Below are 18,700 nucleotides of genomic sequence, written 5' to 3'. Positions count from 1 at the left end.
TTTAACAAGGATTCCAATTTTTTATTGCACTCTTTCACTCCTGAACTTGTTTATTATGCAAACAGACAACTTGGTGATACAAAATATATGGTGTCTGCGGGTGTAATAAATGTGTAAGGGAGTGAACTTTATTTTTAATAAGGGTTACATGGAAATAAATCAAACCGCTCTGAAATGACAATCGATGGCCCTCCCTTAACTCTACCTGAACACTTGAAAAAAAAAGTGACCCTCCCCTAAACCCCAAATAATAATTCAAACATAAAGTGGATGGCTGAAAACATGTCTACCATTTACCCTCACGCTTGGACAGACCAGCACCTTAGATATCCATGATTAGAAAATGTTCTTCCTCCTGTAAGTCTTACATAGCAACACAGGAAATTTGATAGCGTACAGGGCTTGCATGCCAGAAGGTTGTGGGTTCGCAGACCACCGTTTAGACAAGAGAAGGGGTGGAAAGATCCCCTTCATAGTGAACACATTGCATGAATCTGTCATCTTACTTGCAAGTCAGAGAATAAAAATGGCCTTTTATAAAAAATGTCATGCAATTTTACATCATTTTACACATTAGCAGAATTTTTTTTTAATACACACAAATTACCAAAATTATAGGCTAAGAATGGACAGAGAGCTAAGCCTATGTGATCATTTTATAATGTTTACAACGAAACTGTCCCTGTTTGCAAATAATAAAATCTGAGACATCAAGTTGCAGCCTGGTCTTGTAGTCTAAACATAACATAGTAAACGTAAACCCGAGACACACAAATTGGTATGATATTTTATGTTCGGTATGGTTACAAAAAACAGATGGTTAGTTACGGCAAAAATGAAATTAGGGTGGTTGGGTAGGCTTATAACCCGAACGTCTAGTAATCCAAAGGTTGTGAGTTTGAATCTCAACACTGACAATTTTACCCAATTAGCAACTTTGTAACTACTCAGCATGTTAACCAACCTGTCCCTTGACCCTTTAGCTAACCTTTCCCCTAACCCTAACCATTTGACCTAACTCCTAAAGTTAACCCAGACCGTAAGCCTAACCGCAAGCCTAGCAAATTAATACATACCATACGAAACGTAACATATCATACGAAATGGAGTGTCTCAGATTTACGTACAGAATAATACGAAATGCTCCGAGACCAGGTCAGCAGCAATCAGACCATTGCACCTTCAAAAGTTAGGCCTAAATTTCCACCCAAGAGAGAGTAAGCCTACAGACACAGAAACATGTCATATTTACTGCTGCCTACTCTTCCCTAAAAACTGTCTGGGATTAAATATCTTATATTGTACAGAAAGTGAATAGCTTAATTGATAGTGACAGAATTACATTTCTTCCCAAGCAAAGTCATTTTTTTGTCTCCTTGACTATATAAGGTTACACATCAGGGTCTGAACGTCAAAGAAACTAAACAACTACCAATGATATCCCCATATATAGTAGTAGCAAGCTATCAAAGTTGACCTCCGGTCCTCCTCATCTTCAAGCTCTCCTTCTCAAGCTGAACAGAACATAGGTTATAAGCTAGTCTGCACGCAAGATAGTGCATTGTTTGGACTAGGCCTAATATAAAAATATATATATATTCTGTTTGCAAGAGACCTTTGACTCTCCTTTTAAACTGCCACCATAGTCCTACACTGAACAGCCATTGGTTAGGCAGCACACAAAGACGTTTTTGATCAGCAAGAGCAGAGCAGGCCGGGGCTCAGGGTGGAAAAACCCATTGCAGTGTGTAATGCAGCCTAGTTTCATTTACACCATCCCAGCAGCTTTCTTAAAAATATAACTTTGCTCTGTGCTTCTCCGAGCATGCAATTCATAGCCTATAGCCAATAAGCTATGGATCTTTTGATTGAGACCACACTAAATAGCCTATAGACGCACTTGATATTGCGCCCAAAGCGGAGAATCAGGTTTGAGGGGCGGCATCGGGCACACATCGATATATATATAGCCTAACAAGCAACTCATTCTAAAACACTTGAGAAATATAAGACATTTCATCAATTACAAATTACATGACCCTTCCCTGGACTAGATTTAAAAAAAATACAAAGCCCTCCCCTTGACTGAAATTGAAAAAGCATTACCCTCCCCCATTTTCTCCAGGTACACATTATGTAGATTTGGATCCATCCCTAAAGAAGACCAAAAACATAAGGCAGTTAACATTACTCAGGAGGAAAAGTTATTGGGTGTGTTTTTTTCTTTCAGGGTTGTTGTGTGGCACAAGGTAATATTTACACATGGCTCAGTCATACTGCAGGACTTTCTGGCAGACATGACAAGGCAATTTACTGATGCAACACAGATAGATGTAAAGTTACCAACATTTCCACTCAACATTGTTTCAAGGCTACACGTATCTGTTGGCAACAGGTTCTACAGAATATTAGATAGTTTGAGGGTTGTAAACATATGTCACATCAAGCCACATCTTGTCCATCCATGTGCATCCATCTTGGGGAGAGAAAAGGAAAAGTCTCTAGAACATCTGGATCATGCACTCTCTGGACTTTCCGACGCCGACCCACTTAACTGTAGAGAGAAATTACAAAGGACATGTCAAAAAACACTCACAAATCCCAAAAACCTTTACACTGGACTAGTATCATTCTTTCAGAATTGGATACATGTTATAATATAGCCAATACTGCCCCCCACTGGCACATTGAAGCCATGTCCCTGTACCAAGGCTCTTCAGGTTCCCATTCAGTGGTCAGTATGCTGGACTGTGGTATGGTTGTAGCTGGTAAAACTGGGTCACCTTCAGTAGGCATTCCACTGAAGAAAATATTTTGAAATGTGGTGAAATGGAGGAGATACTACTATGGCCTATATGCCTATTTGTTCAATAAGAAGGCTTATTTTTGTTTTCAGTTTGTGCCCTACTGAAGACTAGCCTGCTGTCAGCAGGAACTCCCTGTATCCTGCATGTAACTTACTGGGTACTCCAATGTGGTTCTCCACAAAGCGGATGTAGTTCTGAGCCTTCTGGGGGAGATCATTCCACTTCCTGGCTGCAGATGTATCACTCTTCCAGCCTGGGAAGGTCTCATACTCTACCTCCACTTTGTGCAACAGCTCCATGTTAGCTATGTGAATGAAGGTAGACGATAATTAATAATCCGAAGAGAAATCAAATGTTTGTCGAGATAATACTTAATGAATGTCTCTTTTACAGTGTTGGCCTAGTCTGGTACAAGTAGGCCTACTTCTTAATCAATCAATACAGTTGAATGTAGAGAGCATACCTGGGAAATGGGGAATTCTTTTGCCATTGATTTTGTAGGCCACTCCTACTTTGATCTCATCCAGCACATCAAGGATGTCAAGTTTTGTCAAAGCAATGCTGTTAGGAAACAATGTTATTTGTTTAACACATTTGAGAAAAGAGAGGAAAACTACTACATGAATTACATTCAGACTAGCATTCACAGGCAGCGACAGTACATTGAACCAGTCAGATAAAGACTTCATAGGGGGTGATATTTTAGTCCTATCCGCTCACGCAGTGAAGCCATTGATCATGTGGGCGTATCTCAGGATGACCAGGTCCAGCCAGCCACAGCGACGTTTCCTGCCCGTTGTCACGCCCACCTCATGACCTCTCGTCTGCAACAGCTCACCTGTTGGCTGCACAAAATAGACTCAGTTATCTAGAATCAAATCAAACTGTATTTGTCACATGTGCCTAATACAACAAGTGTAGAGCGTACCATGAAATGCTTACTTACAAGCCCTTAACCAACAGTGCAGTTCCAAGAAGAGTTGAGAAAATATTTACCAAATAAATAAATAATGAGGCCATATACAGGGGGTACCGGTACCGAGTCAGTGTGCGGGGGTACAGGTTAGTTGAGGTAATTTGTACATGTAGGTAGGGGTGAAGTGTATTAGTCTGGTGGCCATTTGATTAATTGTTCATTAGTCTTATGGCTTGGGGGTAGAAGCTGTTAAGGAGCCTTTTGGTCATAGACTTAGCGCTCCGGTACCGCTTGCCGTGTGGTAGCAGAGAAAACAGTCTATGACTTGGGTGACTGGAGTCTCTGACAATTATATGGGCTTTCCTCTGACACTACATAACATATAGGTCATGGATGGCAGGAAGCTTGGCCCCAGTTATGTACTGGGTTGTACGCACTACCCTCTGTAGCGTCTTGCGGTCAGATGCCAAGCAATTGCCATACCATGCGGTGATGCAATCGGTCAGGACACTCTCGATGGTGCAGCTGAAGAACCTTTTGAGGATCTGAGAACCCATGACAAATCTTTTCAGTCTCCAGAGGGGGAAAAGGTTTTGTCATGCCCTCTTCACGACTGTCTTGGTGTGTTTGGACCATGATAATTCGTTGGTGATGTGGACACTAAGGAACTTGAAACTCTCGACCCGCTCCACTGTGTCAAGATCACTTGGTTAATCAATAGTCATTTTTGTGTACTAATCCTAATGGTTTTATTAATAAAATGTTATAAAATGCTTAATAAACCAATAGATTTACAGTTGGAGTGAGGGATCAAGCTGAAATATGTTGAACAGCAGTTCCATGGGCAGTTCTCATGTTAGGTAACATAACCCCAGACCAGACAGTAAATCTATCTTGAACCCTGACTCTGGCCTAAATTTAGGCCTTGAACATGTGATCAGCATTAGAGCTAAATAGTGTTTTAACAGACCTCTCACACAATCTGAGAGCTGGCCACAGAGGCAGCGCATTTTGAGACCAGGCTTGTGAGGGTCATGTGACCTTAAACACTAGGCTTACTATACATATCCAACTCTACTTGTACCTCAAAAGAAAACAACATGTCTAAAGAAACTGCAAGAGAGTGACTTAGTCGGTAAATATCAAACTGCAAAATGCAGTATAACCTCTGCTAAGAGGCCTTCACCTTTATGGCATAGGTGATAGTGGACACTCTCACTCAAGGTCACTGGTTCAAGTCTTGCTCTGGCTGTTCCCCTTGAATCGTTACTCTCAGTAAGGAGATGCTACTGTAAGGCAAGAGTCAGAAATGTCCAGGTAGATGAAAGAGATCTTACATTGAGCTGTTCTGTGGGGAAGGCACCAATTCCTACCCTGGTGGTGTAGGCCTTTGATACACCATACACTTCACCAATATTCAGGGGAGGGATGCCAAGACCAGTGCATGCCCCACCAACAGTGCAGTTTGATGAGGTCACAAAAGGATATGTGCCTAAAGGGAAGAGAGAAATAGGGACTTAAACTTACATAGAGATGAGTTGTCCATTTAACCATCAAACTTCCCTGTCCATCTCATCATTGGCACGATCCTCAATGGGACTATGACATGTCTTACCAAAGTCAATGTCGAGGAGGGCAGCATTGGCCCCTTCCACCAGAATTTTCTTTGGGGGTCCATGAAGAGCCTCATACATGTAGTAGACTCCATCCCGCACCATCGGCCGCAACCTCTCTCCATACTCCTGCACAATACAAGACAAACAACAATCTCATAGATCTAATATATCTGTAGCCCATGACTATTCATTCAGAGGGGATTTACCACATACCTTCAGTTTTTTCAGCTGAGTATCAGTATCAACTGTCAGGGATGAGTACATGGACTGGTACTGTGCGACAAGGTTCTTGAATCTGAAAGAAATCCCCAAATCATCTCAAAGTCTATTACTGCTCACTTCAGTGGGTCAATTTAGTTCAAGAGAAAAGTCTCAAGAGAGACACAATGTTGGACTCTCAAAATGTTTGTTGTATGTGAGGTTTAGATGTTTATACTGTGTCCTGTCTGTCAGTAAGCATACTTGGTAGAGAACTCTTTAAAGTCTCCCAGAAGGTCACAGACACGCAGTCCAATGCGAGATGCTTTGCTGGTATAGGTGGGTCCAATGCCTTTCTTGGTCGTTCCAATACTGTCATGAGGAAAAACACCTGTTTTAGCTGAGGGGATTACAAAATAGAATCTGCAATTTTTCATCAGCTGTGGAAGGGATTATAATAATAATTTGGTGGGTGCTTATTTGTCCTATTTCACACATGTACAAGTGTGTATTAATATGCACGAGTGAATTGGAAATGTGTTTTTGCATATCCCATCTCCCCCTGAAAGTGGGGTCAAGGCCAGAGTCAGCCATTATCAATGCTCAAGGGCACATCGACAGATTGTTAACCTTGACGGCTCGAGATTCAACTAGCGACCTTTCGGTTACTGGCCCAACACTCTAACCGCTAGATTACCTTCCACTTGACTGAAGTCTCTATTGACAGTGACTCATTGTATTCCCGTCCCCTATGTAAGCAACCATTGCCTTCCCTACCCTTACATCTTTCCCTCTGTTGCTTGTCGCTGGGTCTCCTGAATTCCATCCACAACCTGGTGGAAATCAAACACTGTCGAAAAATCAAAGCAAAATAAATGTCATCCTTTCTCTAAGCACAATACAAAGATATACATTATGCAGATAAACACACATGACTAAAATAGCACATATAATCTTTGCTTCATTTGTGAAACCAGAAAAATACAAACATACCGAGGTGAGCTCTGTCAGAGACAATTAGTCTCTTCTCCCAACCTTTGAGACCTGGTCAGAGAAAGGAGAATAAAAAATTACTGTAATGGTTTCCTCGAACTTGACAATTACAGTATTGACTGTTTTTCTAAAAATACTTGATTTACCTTTCTTCTCATTCTTCTCCGCTTCCTCAAACAAGCCTGGTAGGTGTATGACTACGCCATTACCTACAATGGACCATATGCTGGATAAATAAGCACATATAGACAGTTTCCCATTGGGGTCACCATTCCCAGTGGAAATGGTAATAAAGATAGAAACACTCACCAATGACACATATGCTTTTGGGGTTGATAATGCCACTGGGGAGAAGGTGGAAGTCATACTCTGTGCCTTCTACTACCACTGTGTGGCCTGCATTGTTACCACCCTGGAAGATCAAAACAAGATTGTGTTTGGAAATTCAGGCACTTTCAACAAAGTCTAGTGGCATGATATCACAAAAGGACAGTTATTGAGTTGATTAATGGCTGTTACTTGTAATGGGATAGCAAAATGTGGACATAAAACAGCCAGGACATCCACTGGCCATACATCCAGAGCAAATTCATCATCCTATCTGAATCAGTGGATAATAGAGTCTAAGCCCCCTCCCCTGTCACCAAGCTACCCCCCTACCAACTATTTTAACATACTTGGCTGCCAGACTCTCCACTCCTTGCCCCCTGGCTAAGACCTGGCCTTCTCACATGTCAAGTCACCCTGGGAATGTGACCCTTCACCAGCAGTGGGTGGGGCTGGCTGAGTACACAGAGTGCTCAGTGATGTGACTTGCTGTCAATGGAGAGTACAACACAACTGTGTAATGGCCTTTACACTGCAAGTGTCCCAAAATCTTACTTCTGAGCAAGTTTAGTTTTTCCTTGCTGGCCAACGAGAAACTTTGCCTATGAGTCTCTCTCTCTCTCACACCACCCCTCGAAACCTGGCTCCTCAAGTTTTCTTCTTAGGTTCCTGCCTTTCTATGGAGTTTTTCCTAGCCACTCTGCTTCTACATCTGCATTGCATACTCTTTGGGGTTTTAGGCTGGCTTTACGTATAAGCACTTTGTGACTGCTGAGGTAAAGACTGCTTTATAAAATACATTTGATTGATTATTGACATAATTTTCATTCAGGTTAGTCTCATAGGAGAAAAGGTGCTATCTAGAACCAAAAAGGGTTCTCCGGCTGTCCCAATATAGGAGCACCATTTGAAGAACCCATTTTGGTTCCAGGTAGAACCCTTTCCACAGAAGGTTCTACATGGAACTCAAAATAGTTCTACCTGGAACCAAAAAGGGTTCTTCTATGGGGACAGCCACAGAATCCTTTTGTATCCCTTTTTACTAAGAGTGTAGGGTGACCTAGTTATAACACCCTCTTTATGTTAATACACCTTTGTAATAATATGAGTATTGATCCAATTGTGATCTTATGCTACCTTTCCCTGTCATTACTGTGTGATTTTAGACTTTTGTAATTTGTAAGAAATAGTTATAGTTTTTCCATATTGTTTGTACTTTGGTCTATTTGAGCAGTTTACTATAGGTCAGATATCACCCTGTTTTCTAAATACATGTTTGAATTAGTCAAAATGACATTTAAACTAATATCCTGTATTGATAAAATAGAAAACAAGATGTATCCTAAATTCCATTATAGCCTACTGAGGACATCACATGAAACATTTACGTGCCAAAAAACGTTCTGAAACATCACTCCACTGAACAAAATAAAAACAACAGTAAGCTATTTCAAGGTTTTTCCAATGCCTGCCACACACCTGTCATACGGTTGTAAAGTACACTGACAGTCACCGATTCAGGTATGTTGAGACATTACTTTTCTAAAGACACGTCATGAATTTCACACAATCAAAATGCGTTCTAAGTTGTCAGTTCAAGCATGTCAAGGTTACATTAATATCGCATTATATGCACACGATATTACCTGACATCTGCAAACAAGGTCAGACTGAGTCGCCAGTAAATCGACGACTTTTCCTTTGCCTTCATCTCCCCATTGCGCACCGAGCACCACAGTCACTTTGTTCCCTGTGTCATTCCGTGGCCGCTTCAGCCCTTGGGTAGGGTTGGAGGGGGAATTTGTAGAACTCTTGTGGTCTTTTGCTGACCAGCTCAAAGACATGATGTTGCTTAGGCGGTCTGTCTGAAACAGACTAGAATGTTTCTAACAGTAGCATTGCCATATCAGTGTCTCCATGATGTCAGAGCAGGACGCACGAACGCAGTAGGCAGATCTCGAACCGCGCCTGGCAGCACTGTCGCCCAAGTCCACGTTTCCATAAATACTTGTTTGATATCAATAAAGAGAAAGGCAATCTCATAATGTGAATTCATCTTTTATTATACTCCAGAATCAATATTCGATCCTAATTCTGTTAGTCTATTTGCTAACATGGCACCGTCTAAGCTATCGCATTTCTAGAGATAGTAAACTTCCAGGGCTTAATTAATTTACTAAAATTGCACCATACATTTTTAATTGATGCCTTAAGTGTTCATATTTTATACTGTCTGTGTGTTTGTCCTGCTGAAGAACCCTGTCAGTCCTGAACGAATTGCCCCTCGGGGTTTAATACACGTGTATTGTATTGTAAATGATAATTGTAGAAATAAGTTAGTTATTGATAACAGCAGGAAGAAAGCTGATATTTTTTTTCCTATATGCCAAGTGTGGAATCAAAACGTTTAAAAAATGTTCACGACATTCACAAAAGACTGGAATACTATTTTCAGCACAACTGTTCCAACCAACACACTATCAAAGTTTATTGTGAAATAGACACGAATTTGGTTCCAGCTGTGCTGTAGGTTATTTATAGCTTTGGAAATGTAGCCTGTGTTTTTATATTCCAACAAATACAAAACAATAACAAAAACGACATACACTTTTTATTCTTCAATATAGAACACCTAAAGTGACAGAATGTTGACCCAGCCTGGTCTCATAGACTAGACGTAACATAGTACATGTAAATCCAGGACAGTCAAATTAGTATGATATGTTAGGTATTGTTACATAAGACAGACGGTTACTGTGGTCAAAAACAGGGTGGCATAACGCAAACGTCTAGAAACCCAAGAGGTTTTGAGTTCTAATCCCATCACGGACAACTTTAGCATTTTAGCAACTTTTCAACTACTTACTACATTTTTAGCTACTTTACATGTTAGCTAGCCCTCCCCCTAACCATTTTAGCTAACCCTTACCATATCCCTTTAACCTAACTCCTAAACCTCAACTTTACCTTAACACCTAGCCTAGCTAATGTAAGCCAGCTAGCTAACGTTAGCCACCTTGACAGAATTTGTAACATATTGTACATTTTGTAAATTTGTAACATATAATACAAATTGTAATTTGTAAAATATCATACAAAATGGGTAATGGACATCCACAAATTAATACATACCATACGAAACATACAATAATAAATGCTGCCTCGGATTTACGTACAGAAAAATACGAAATGCTCTGAGACCAGGTTGCAGCGACAGAGTAAATTTGCTGGGATTGAGGCTGTGCAGAGACTAAAAACAGTAGCCTTGTGGAACACAACAGCCTCTTGGTAGAATACAAATCAACCTGGCCAGGGAACCATAGCAGTTTTTCCTGTTTATTTCACAAATGTTTCAAGAACTCAAAATTATCAAAGGAAGGAAAACCATGCTAATATCTTCTTGGATGAATCAATTTAGTTCAATATAATGTTATCCAGGGGTAGGAAATCCTGGTCCTGGTGTGCCACAAATCTAACCGACCTGGAAGACCAGGTGTGATAAATTGGGGGCAATCACTAAATAGATCAATTAGCTCAGTTGGTCAGTGCTGTGTTCAGTACATAAAAACGTAACAGAACATTAAATTGAATGGAAACGATGCTGTACTGAACAACCAGTTGACAAACGGGGAGGAGTTGGGTTGTGGGTTCAAACGCACAGCGTCCCTTTAAATACATCACTTGTTGCGTCAAGCCACACCCCAGCACACCCACAGAACGGAGCAAACGTATCTCAAAGTCTGTTCAAGAAGGTACAAGAACATTTTGGGAAAACGTGTAGTTCAATACAAACCGTTCACAATGTAGCAAACGTTTGAGCAAACTGAACGCACCCCTGTTATGGTGCCTAGTTGGAACAAAATCCTGCAGTACCTGCGGCACTCCAGGAACAGGGTTGCCGACCCCTGATGTAGTCCATTACAATGTGCAGAAACCATGTATGGAAAAATCAACAACATTTTCTTTTCCCTCTTGACTTCCTTTTCCGGGAATTGCCTAGGGAGATTAAATAGTAAAATTAATAGATTGAACAAATCAAATGACATACCAATTACTTAAAATAGTATGCAGATAATATCAAACAAAGTGGGATACCAAAGACTGCATTTGGTGGATCTTGGCATTGAAGAGAATGGACAGTTATAATGTTTCTGATGAATACAATTATTTTGGAAATTAAATTCAGTGCTGTTGGTTCCATCAATTTAAAGATCATTAAAGCTTTCAGCAAAGTCAAACTTACAAAGGACAGTTTACAGGAAGCACAAAAAAAGGCATTGCATTAGTAGTTTAACTCGGTTGTTGTGAGGGTGGACAGTTTAGTAACATAGGGGTATGGAGGCACAGAAAACATGACAGCAAAACTCCACAAAAAAAAAAAAATTGTGCTGAGGAAGGTCTTCCCGGTGAGGCCGTCACAAGTTGAAAAGCTCAGTATGACAGTGAAGTTAACTTGGATATGATAATGATTTTTCAATTGTGGCACTTAAGAGGTGTCAGTTTGAGGCTAAGTACTGTATGTCTTTATAAGATAAAACTCTATGATTCAGGCTGGTAAAGAGTGCATAAAGTAGTGGCCAAGAGAGGTCTCACACAAAGTGGTTCATCTTGAGTCATGATGACAGACTTACAATTTGATTAGCAGGGATTTGATAGATTTTTACTGAATAAGAGAGTGTTAAAAGCAGGACAAGACACAAATCAGGTCAAACCAGACCCTGTTTAGGCCAACACACGTCTGTTAATTAAAATCATGGCTTGGTGCTGATGGGTTGATTAAAATGTTCCTGCTTGCACCAGTTAGTTTTCAAACCAGTTGTTTGACCTACCTCACTGCAACACACACCCCTTTTTACATTTAGGGTGTCCATTTCCAGTGTTACCTGGTGTTTTAGAGAGTCAAAGAAAAAAGACAACACCAAAAACAAACTACTTGATGATCATGACAGGACTCAAGGTGTTGTAAATGGGAGGCTTTTAAGATCGGTTTTCCAAAAATTGTACATTTATGCTAAAATGTTCAAGTTCACAGCTAAAACAACAGTACAAAATGAACATGTAATGTAAAATGCAATAAAACCATATACCAAAAAAACTGGACTCTCAGACACTTCAGGAGACCACAGTTCCAAACATGATCTTTATTAGAATGAATGAATACATTACCTTCATTACTCTTCTTTTTGTTTCTTCTCAAGAGCTTCTGCTGTTTTTTATCCTCTGGTTTTAGGGTTTCAGATGCAGAGGCAGGCAGAGCTTTGGACACTGATGAGAGCAGATCTTCAGAGTCCACTCCATCGGGCACATCGTACGCCGGTCCACTTTCTGCAGCACTGACCATAGGTACGTTGCCGTTGGTGTTTGTGTTGCCATTGGTGTCTGTGCTGCCATTGGTGTTCGGGTGTCCATTAGTTATACCCTCATCCTGTGCCACCATCTTCACCATCATGTCATCCCCAGCCTCATCTTGTCCTAAAGTCTTTACCATCATAATGCTGCTCTTACCTCCAACTTCATCTTGGCCAATGGTTTTTCCTATCAGGTTGCTTTCACCATTACTCTCTATCATCATGTCCATATCAGTGACAGGAAGTGTGCGGGCTCCATTAAGGTGACTCTCTCCATTGCTCTGTGGACATTCAGGCATCAAGTCCTCTGTTACCATCAGGTTGATTTCAGGCAGGTCTGCATCTGTGAAGGTAGAGATGCTTGGAGTGTTATTTAGGAAATCCATTCCTGGAATCTCCTGTGTTGGTGAATTGGTTGTGGGAAGGCTGGAAAAAGCTGTTTTTTCTTGGGGTTTGCTGGGGCATTCGTTCATTCCTTCTCTTGGGGCCCTCTCATCTGCCTGGGGTTGAGTTTGACTGGGAGTGCTAGAGGCTTCTGAGACAGAGGCTTTGGCTTCTTCTATTACATGCTTGACACTTGATCCTGCAGTGGAGAAGGCGGTTCTGTTAATGCATGAAGACAGGTAGGAAGAGCACGTCTACTGTACCAGGCATTCCAAACATGTCATCATTCTTAAAAGCAGGCAATGTTTGAATCTAGCAAGTGGTGTTTCTTAAGAAAAGACACAAAGAAGCATGACCAAGCACACATTCTTGATGAAATTAAGCAAGTGTAATTGGTAGTTGTAGTGGCTGCACCAAATCACAAACGGAAGCACAAAGATGGAGCGGCAAAGCCTGTTTATGGTTCAGTGCAGGAGAGTAGGAGTGGAGTTGGAGACGGGACGGGGTCAGAGGCATCTTGTCCTTACCAGGCTGGCCCATTTTCCTATTCATTTCACTAGAGGGGGGGCTTTCCATTTCGCACCTGGGCCGCATCTTCCTGAGATGGAAGCCTTTCCGGATGTCAGCAAGAAGGTGGTCGATAATACAGCCATCGTCCTGTGGCGAGGGTCCTTTCCGGACTGGTGATAGAGGATAGAGAAAGAGGCATATCAAGATACCACATGGCTCGTTATGCTATATAATCTTAGTGTGAATACAAAACATAGTTGGACTCATATGACAGAGATACAGTGCCTTGCAAAAGTATTCACCCCCTTGGCATTTTTCCATTTTTTTTTGCATTACAACCTGTAATTTAAATAGATTTTTATTTGGATTTCATTTAATGGACATACACAAAATAGTCCAAATTGGTGAAATGAAATTTCAAAAATTTCTGAAAAAAAATGAAAAGTGGTAGGTGCATATGTATTCAGCCCCTTTGCTATGAAGCCCCTAAATAATATCTGGTGCAACCAATTACCTTCAGAAGTCACATACTTAGTTAGATTGCACACAGGTGGACTTTATTTAAGTGTCAAATGATCTGTCACATGATCTCAGAATATATACACCTGTTCTGAAAGGCCCCAGAGTCTGCAACACCACTAAGCAAGGGGCACCACCAAGCAAGTGGCACTAAGAAGAACAAGGAGCTCTCCAAACAGGTCAAGGACAAAGTTGTGGAGAACAGATCACAGTTGGGTTATAAAAAAATCTCCAAAACTTTGAACATCCTACGGAGCACCATTAAATACATGATAAAAAAATGTAAAGAATATGGCACCACAACAAACCTGCCAAGAGAGGGCCGCCCACCAAAACTCCCAGACCAGGCAAGGAGGACAGAGAGGCAACAAAGAGACCAAAGATAACCCTGAAGGAGGTGCAAAGCTCCACAGCGGAGATTGGAGTATCTGTCCATAGGACCATTTTAAGCCATACACTCCACAGAGCTAGGTTTTATGGAAGAGTGTCCAGAAAAAAAGCCATTGCTTAAAGAAACAAATAAGCGAACACATTTGGTGTTCGCCAAAAGGCATGTGGGAGACTCCCCAAACATATGGAAGAAGGTACTCTGGTCAGATGAAATTGAACTTTTTGGCCATCAAGGAAAACGCTATGTCTGGTGCAAACCCAACACCACTCATGACCCTGTGAACACTAGCATAATGCTGGTGACAGCATCATGCTGTGGGGATGTTTTTCTTCGTCAGGGACTGGAGAACTGGTCAGAATTTAAGGGATGATGGATGGAACTAAATATGGGGAAATTCTTGACGGAAACCTGTTTCACTCTTCCAGAGATTTCAGACTGGGATGGAGGTTCACCTTCCAGCAGGACAGTGACCCTAAGAATACTGCTAAAGCAACACTCCAGTGGTTTAAGGGGAAACATTTAAATATATTGGAATGGCCTAGTCAAAGCCCAGACCTCAATCCAATTAAGAATCTGTGGTATGACTTAAAGATTGCTGTACACCAGCGGAACCCATCCAACGTGAAGGAGCTGGAGCAGTTTTCTGTTTTTTTAAATCGTATTTCTTTGTTTGTTTCACACAAAAAAAAAAATCTTCAAAGTGTTAGGCATGTTGTGTAAATCAAATGATACAACCCCAACCAAATTTTAAATTTCTATTTTAATTCCAGGTTGTAAGGCAACAAAATAGGAAAAATGCCAAGGGGGGTGAACACTTTCGCAAGCCACTGTATATCAGAAGAACTCACTTATTTCTCCGTTCTCCCCCTTCTGTCTTTTGGATTCCTCCTCCTCAAGCTGCTTCTTCCTTTTCTCCACCTTCACAGCCTGCTCTTTTCTGGTTTTGTTTTCCTGTGGGTATAAATAGAAAATTGAGAAAGCGATTACGCCAAGCCACAAATGTTTATCTTCAGTTTTCTAGTGATGGAAATCAGTATTCATTATTTGCAGTCATCTAAACTTGCTCCTCTGACTTTTAAGGCTTTGATGAAAAGTCCCCTAAAGGTCTTGATGGTGCCAAAAAGCTCCTCCAGGGAAAGATTGTTGACATCCTCACACAGGTAGAGGGCCAGGTCACCCTTCTTCCTCACAATCTCCAAAAAACTGTCCTCCAAATCTCGGCAGGCCTCCAGGTTTTTCTTGGGGAGGGAAACAAACAGTTGAACCATTGCCTTATTAAAGAACACATTTGTATAGTTGATTGACCTCCTCCAAAGAGTTTTAAAACCACAAACTTGTCAATATTGTGATGCATTGAACCACAATAGAATCTAATTCACTGGTTTCATACCTCAAACACCTCTGTGAACTGCTGCTTTACATCGTCCACAGAGTTAGAGACTTTCTTTGATGCTTCTTTCAGTCGATTGAGTAAGGCACTGGCCTCTGCCTGAATGGAGTCCAGGTTGATTCTGAAGGATAAAAATAAATATACAAATGTTTTGGTATGTAATTTGATCATTTATGTATCAATTTCAGGGCTTATAATACATGTATTTTTTTAAATAAAAAGGGTGTTATACCCAGCTGCTTTTTCACAAATCTCAATGTCGTCAGGGAGGTACAACAGCTCTGGGTGGTTCAGCTCTACTTCCTGTAAACAGAATGGTCAGTCATGACTTTATTTATGATTTCCAACTTTGATTTGATTGTCCATGTGAAGTCCGTTAGGTTTCTGTGAGGAGCACTGACCACACAGTTGTTTTTCTTCTCAGAAAAGCACATCCTTATTTAGATTAGTGTTACCTCCAGAATGTGATGGAGCAGGGTAATGCGGCTCTTGTTGGCCTTAGTCTCAGTTAGCATCAGCAGGGAGCTGATCTTAAAGCCCTCAGCATTTCCTGTGTGACATCCCTGTGAACAAACAGAATCAGGAGTTAGAGCTCTTCAGACTGCATAAGTGCTGCATGTTTTTGGGTGAGTAGAATGTCATCCTTTGGAGAGTCCTTACTTACGTAGTTGAGGAAGTTTCCCACATCAAGGATGAGCCTGCAGAAACTGGGCATGAGAGTGCTCACTCTGAGACCTGGGGGGGACATTTTTTTAATGTTGAAATGTTCGACGCAAAATGTTTGTCAAAACAATGATGCAATGGACCTGCATCTCCAACTGGAATAGATACAACCTTTCCAGCACAAGCGACAATTTGGTCTACATAGAACTGCATAGTTAGTCTCGCTCTGTTGATATTTTCACAATGAGCCTTACAGTGTCCTCTGATAGTTTTCACAAATATTTAATTGATGAATAGGGCAGTCAATGTAACATGAGTGTTTATACATTGAAGTTGGTGTTGTCTTACACTGGCATGCTGATTCAACCACCTCTGCTTTGGGCTTGAGCATGTCCAGTACTGAGGCCGTCTCCTCACACAGCAACATGCAGTCTATCCTCAGCTGGTAACTGTGGGGAGACACGAGAGAAAGAGAGGGAGAGGGGATACGAAGTAGGGATGGTACAGGGAGGGGAGAGAGATGCCATAGGGAATTAAGCAAGACAATTCAAGGAAGTGCCAAACGAAAACATACACCAGAATCATCTCCACATAAAGTATCCTGTGAGGTGCCAGAAATATTGAAAGCGAGGAGAGGAACAGCAGTTACCATGGTACAGCCAGGATAGAGATGTAGAATCGGTCTACATTGGCCAACTTGTCTTTTTCACCCTGGAAGAATTTCAGGTTTTCTATCTAGATAGAGAAAGAAAAGAGAGTACTTCAGCTCAGTCATTACCCTCATATTGTTCAATGCTTAACTTATACAAAAAAAATTAAACATTACCCTGTTTTATATATGAAGATAAATTAGGAAAGTACTCCTTATACCAACCTCATGTTTCTCAGGTAAGAGTTTAACAAGTTGCTTCAACACCTCCACATCAAACTTAGTCCGATCCCCATTCTGAATCAAGGACACAAACTCATCATGTGAGCTAGATAGAGGAGCATGGAGAAAAAACATCAGCTCAATGGGGTAAAAACAACACTGAAATCAATACCAACTTAAATGATCAATTACATTACCATTTGAATTGCTTGAGAAATATGTTCAAGTTCAAGTTCTTCTTTACGCCAATAAAGGAGATCTGTAGAGAGAAGAGGGGAACAAATATTTTGTTAGGGAGGTTGTTGTTTTAGGATTCATAATGAGCCATGTTTTTGGTGTGCTCCAGATATGAGAGCTGTAGTGAGTGTTGACCAGTGCACCTCTTTAGGCTCCTTCTTGACAGGAGCAGCTGCCCCCTTGCCTTTGTGTTCGGTCACCGGGAGACAGAACAGCTGCTCAATGCTGGAGTAGTTGGGCTCCCGAGGAGCGTCTTTCTGAGCAGAGGTCCACATGGAATGACCATCTGTGTGTTTGTGAAAGGAGGGAGAGAATAACCACAACACATCTGGAATGATCTAATACAATTATTCTCTATGCTGTGCTATCAGACAATCTTTTCCCCTCTGAAATAGAGAAGACTGCCTCTGTAAACGAAGGGGAGGTTCATTAAAGAGAGATGCCATGGTTATTCACTCACCAGTGACAGCTCTGAGCTTCTGCCAGTTGAGCTTCTTCATCCTCAGGGTGGGGCAGCGGCCTGCCTTGGAGGAGGCAGAACATGCACACCCCAGGGATTGGCTTCTTTGGGCCACCCCCATCTCACCCATGCCAGGAGGAGGTGGTGGTGGTGGTGGAGGCATGACTGACATAGCGGGCAAGGGTGGGGGTGGGCACCCTGGGGGCACCCCCATCCCTGGTAAAGGCGGAGGTGGTGGGGGTACTCCACCTCCTGTGTGTGGTAGTGTCGGAGCGGGGGGAGGAGGAAGGGAAGGGTGTGAGGGCGTTGGAACAGAAGACACTTGGGAGGTTGTGGGGCATTTGGTCAGTATTTCTTGGTCATTGTCCACCTTATCAGTCTGAACAGCCTTTTCAATCTTCTTGGGTGGCAGACCATCCACAGCATGGACACCAGCAGTCTTGCGCTTGGAGAACACCAGGCGTTGCATAATCGTCTCACAGGAGTCCATTGGAGCTGGAGCACAGAATCATACACAAACACTGAAATCTACAGAATTGTGCCTACATGTAACCCCCCCCCAAAATATTCTATGCACTTTTGCTCTTCGTCTACATTCACCCAGACTCCAGTCCTTTGCCCAAAACTCTCTTAGGAGACAAATAATTGCCTCAGAGGACTCACAGTCTTGATCCAGCAATATGGCCCTGTTAGTGAGGGCCTCCAGGGTCTGCCAGATGTCAGCCCTGTCGGGTCCCAGCAGCAGCAGGGCCTGTAGGATGGACAGCAGCTGGAGGGATGACGGAGACCTGCTCACCTGGAGGGGGACCAACACACAACCAAACCTTATTAAAGTGCATTTGTAATTCAATTGTTTACTAGACTTGCCTTGATGTTAAGAGAAGGTGGCCTGCGGTGTTATGGTCGTGCAGCTGACGGCTGTGCTCACTTTGTTGAAGAGGGTGGTGAACACCTCCTGGTGACTGCTCATGTCGATGCCTCCATAGACCCTCAACAGCTCCTCCTCATCCTCAACCATAGCCTCTTCAAACGCTTCACACTGAATGATCAAGTCCTCATCCTCCTCATCT

At 41.9% G+C, this 18,700-nt stretch overlaps 2 protein-coding genes across 2 annotated transcripts; both read right to left on the bottom strand.

Moving 5' to 3' along the window:
• Nucleotides 1–8,766, bottom strand: LOC118368355 (adenylosuccinate synthetase isozyme 1 C-like). The gene is made up of 13 exons (XM_035752393.2): nucleotides 8,504–8,766; nucleotides 6,840–6,942; nucleotides 6,677–6,739; nucleotides 6,531–6,581; nucleotides 6,321–6,387; nucleotides 5,802–5,909; nucleotides 5,553–5,634; nucleotides 5,339–5,465; nucleotides 5,061–5,215; nucleotides 3,528–3,652; nucleotides 3,271–3,368; nucleotides 2,962–3,111; nucleotides 1–2,554 (listed from the first exon to the last, which is right to left on the bottom strand). The coding sequence occupies exons 1-13, from the start codon at nucleotides 8,699–8,701 to the stop codon at nucleotides 2,502–2,504; spliced, it is 1,380 nt and encodes a 459-aa protein (XP_035608286.1). The 5' UTR covers nucleotides 8,702–8,766; the 3' UTR covers nucleotides 1–2,501.
• A 136-nt stretch (nucleotides 8,767–8,902) lies between these two features.
• LOC118368353 (inverted formin-2-like) lies at nucleotides 8,903–17,399 on the bottom strand. The gene is made up of 13 exons (XM_035752388.2): nucleotides 17,314–17,399; nucleotides 17,131–17,192; nucleotides 16,937–17,008; nucleotides 16,712–16,797; nucleotides 16,411–16,511; nucleotides 16,064–16,134; nucleotides 15,855–15,962; nucleotides 15,632–15,702; nucleotides 15,400–15,520; nucleotides 15,083–15,247; nucleotides 14,858–14,960; nucleotides 13,117–13,269; nucleotides 8,903–12,788 (listed from the first exon to the last, which is right to left on the bottom strand). Exons 2-13 carry the CDS (start codon nucleotides 17,131–17,133, stop codon nucleotides 11,890–11,892), a joined length of 1,953 nt encoding a protein of 650 aa, XP_035608281.1. The 5' UTR covers nucleotides 17,134–17,192; nucleotides 17,314–17,399; the 3' UTR covers nucleotides 8,903–11,889.
• Nucleotides 17,400–18,700: the final 1,301 nt, after the last annotated feature.

Source organism: Oncorhynchus keta, chromosome 35 (assembly GCF_023373465.1).
Source record: "Oncorhynchus keta strain PuntledgeMale-10-30-2019 chromosome 35, Oket_V2, whole genome shotgun sequence".
NCBI classification, from domain to species: Eukaryota; Metazoa; Chordata; class Actinopteri; order Salmoniformes; family Salmonidae; genus Oncorhynchus; species Oncorhynchus keta.
The sequence above is the reverse complement of the archived record's forward strand: the minus strand, read 5'-3'. Positions and strand labels throughout refer to the sequence as shown.

Excerpts from the sequence above, each read along its gene's own strand:
- LOC118368353 (XM_035752388.2), bottom strand. Across the intron at positions 16,512-16,711 it reads TCTATCCTGGCTGTACCATG|TTACCAGCTGAGGATAGACT; the intron begins GTAACTGCTGTT and ends GTCTCCCCACAG. Across the intron at positions 15,248-15,399 it reads AGTTCACAGAGGTGTTTGAG|AAAAACCTGGAGGCCTGCCG; the intron begins GTATGAAACCAG and ends TCCCTCCCCAAG.
- LOC118368355 (XM_035752393.2), bottom strand. The coding sequence starts at position 8,701 with ATGTCTTTGAGCTGGTCAGCAAAAGACCACAAGAGTTCTACAAATTCC. Across the intron at positions 5,910-6,320 it reads CAAGCAACAGAGGGAAAGAT|TATTGGAACGACCAAGAAAG; the intron begins GTAAGGGTAGGG and ends TCCTCATGACAG. Across the intron at positions 3,369-3,527 it reads ATGATCAATGGCTTCACTGC|CATTGCTTTGACAAAACTTG; the intron begins GTGAGCGGATAG and ends GTTTCCTAACAG.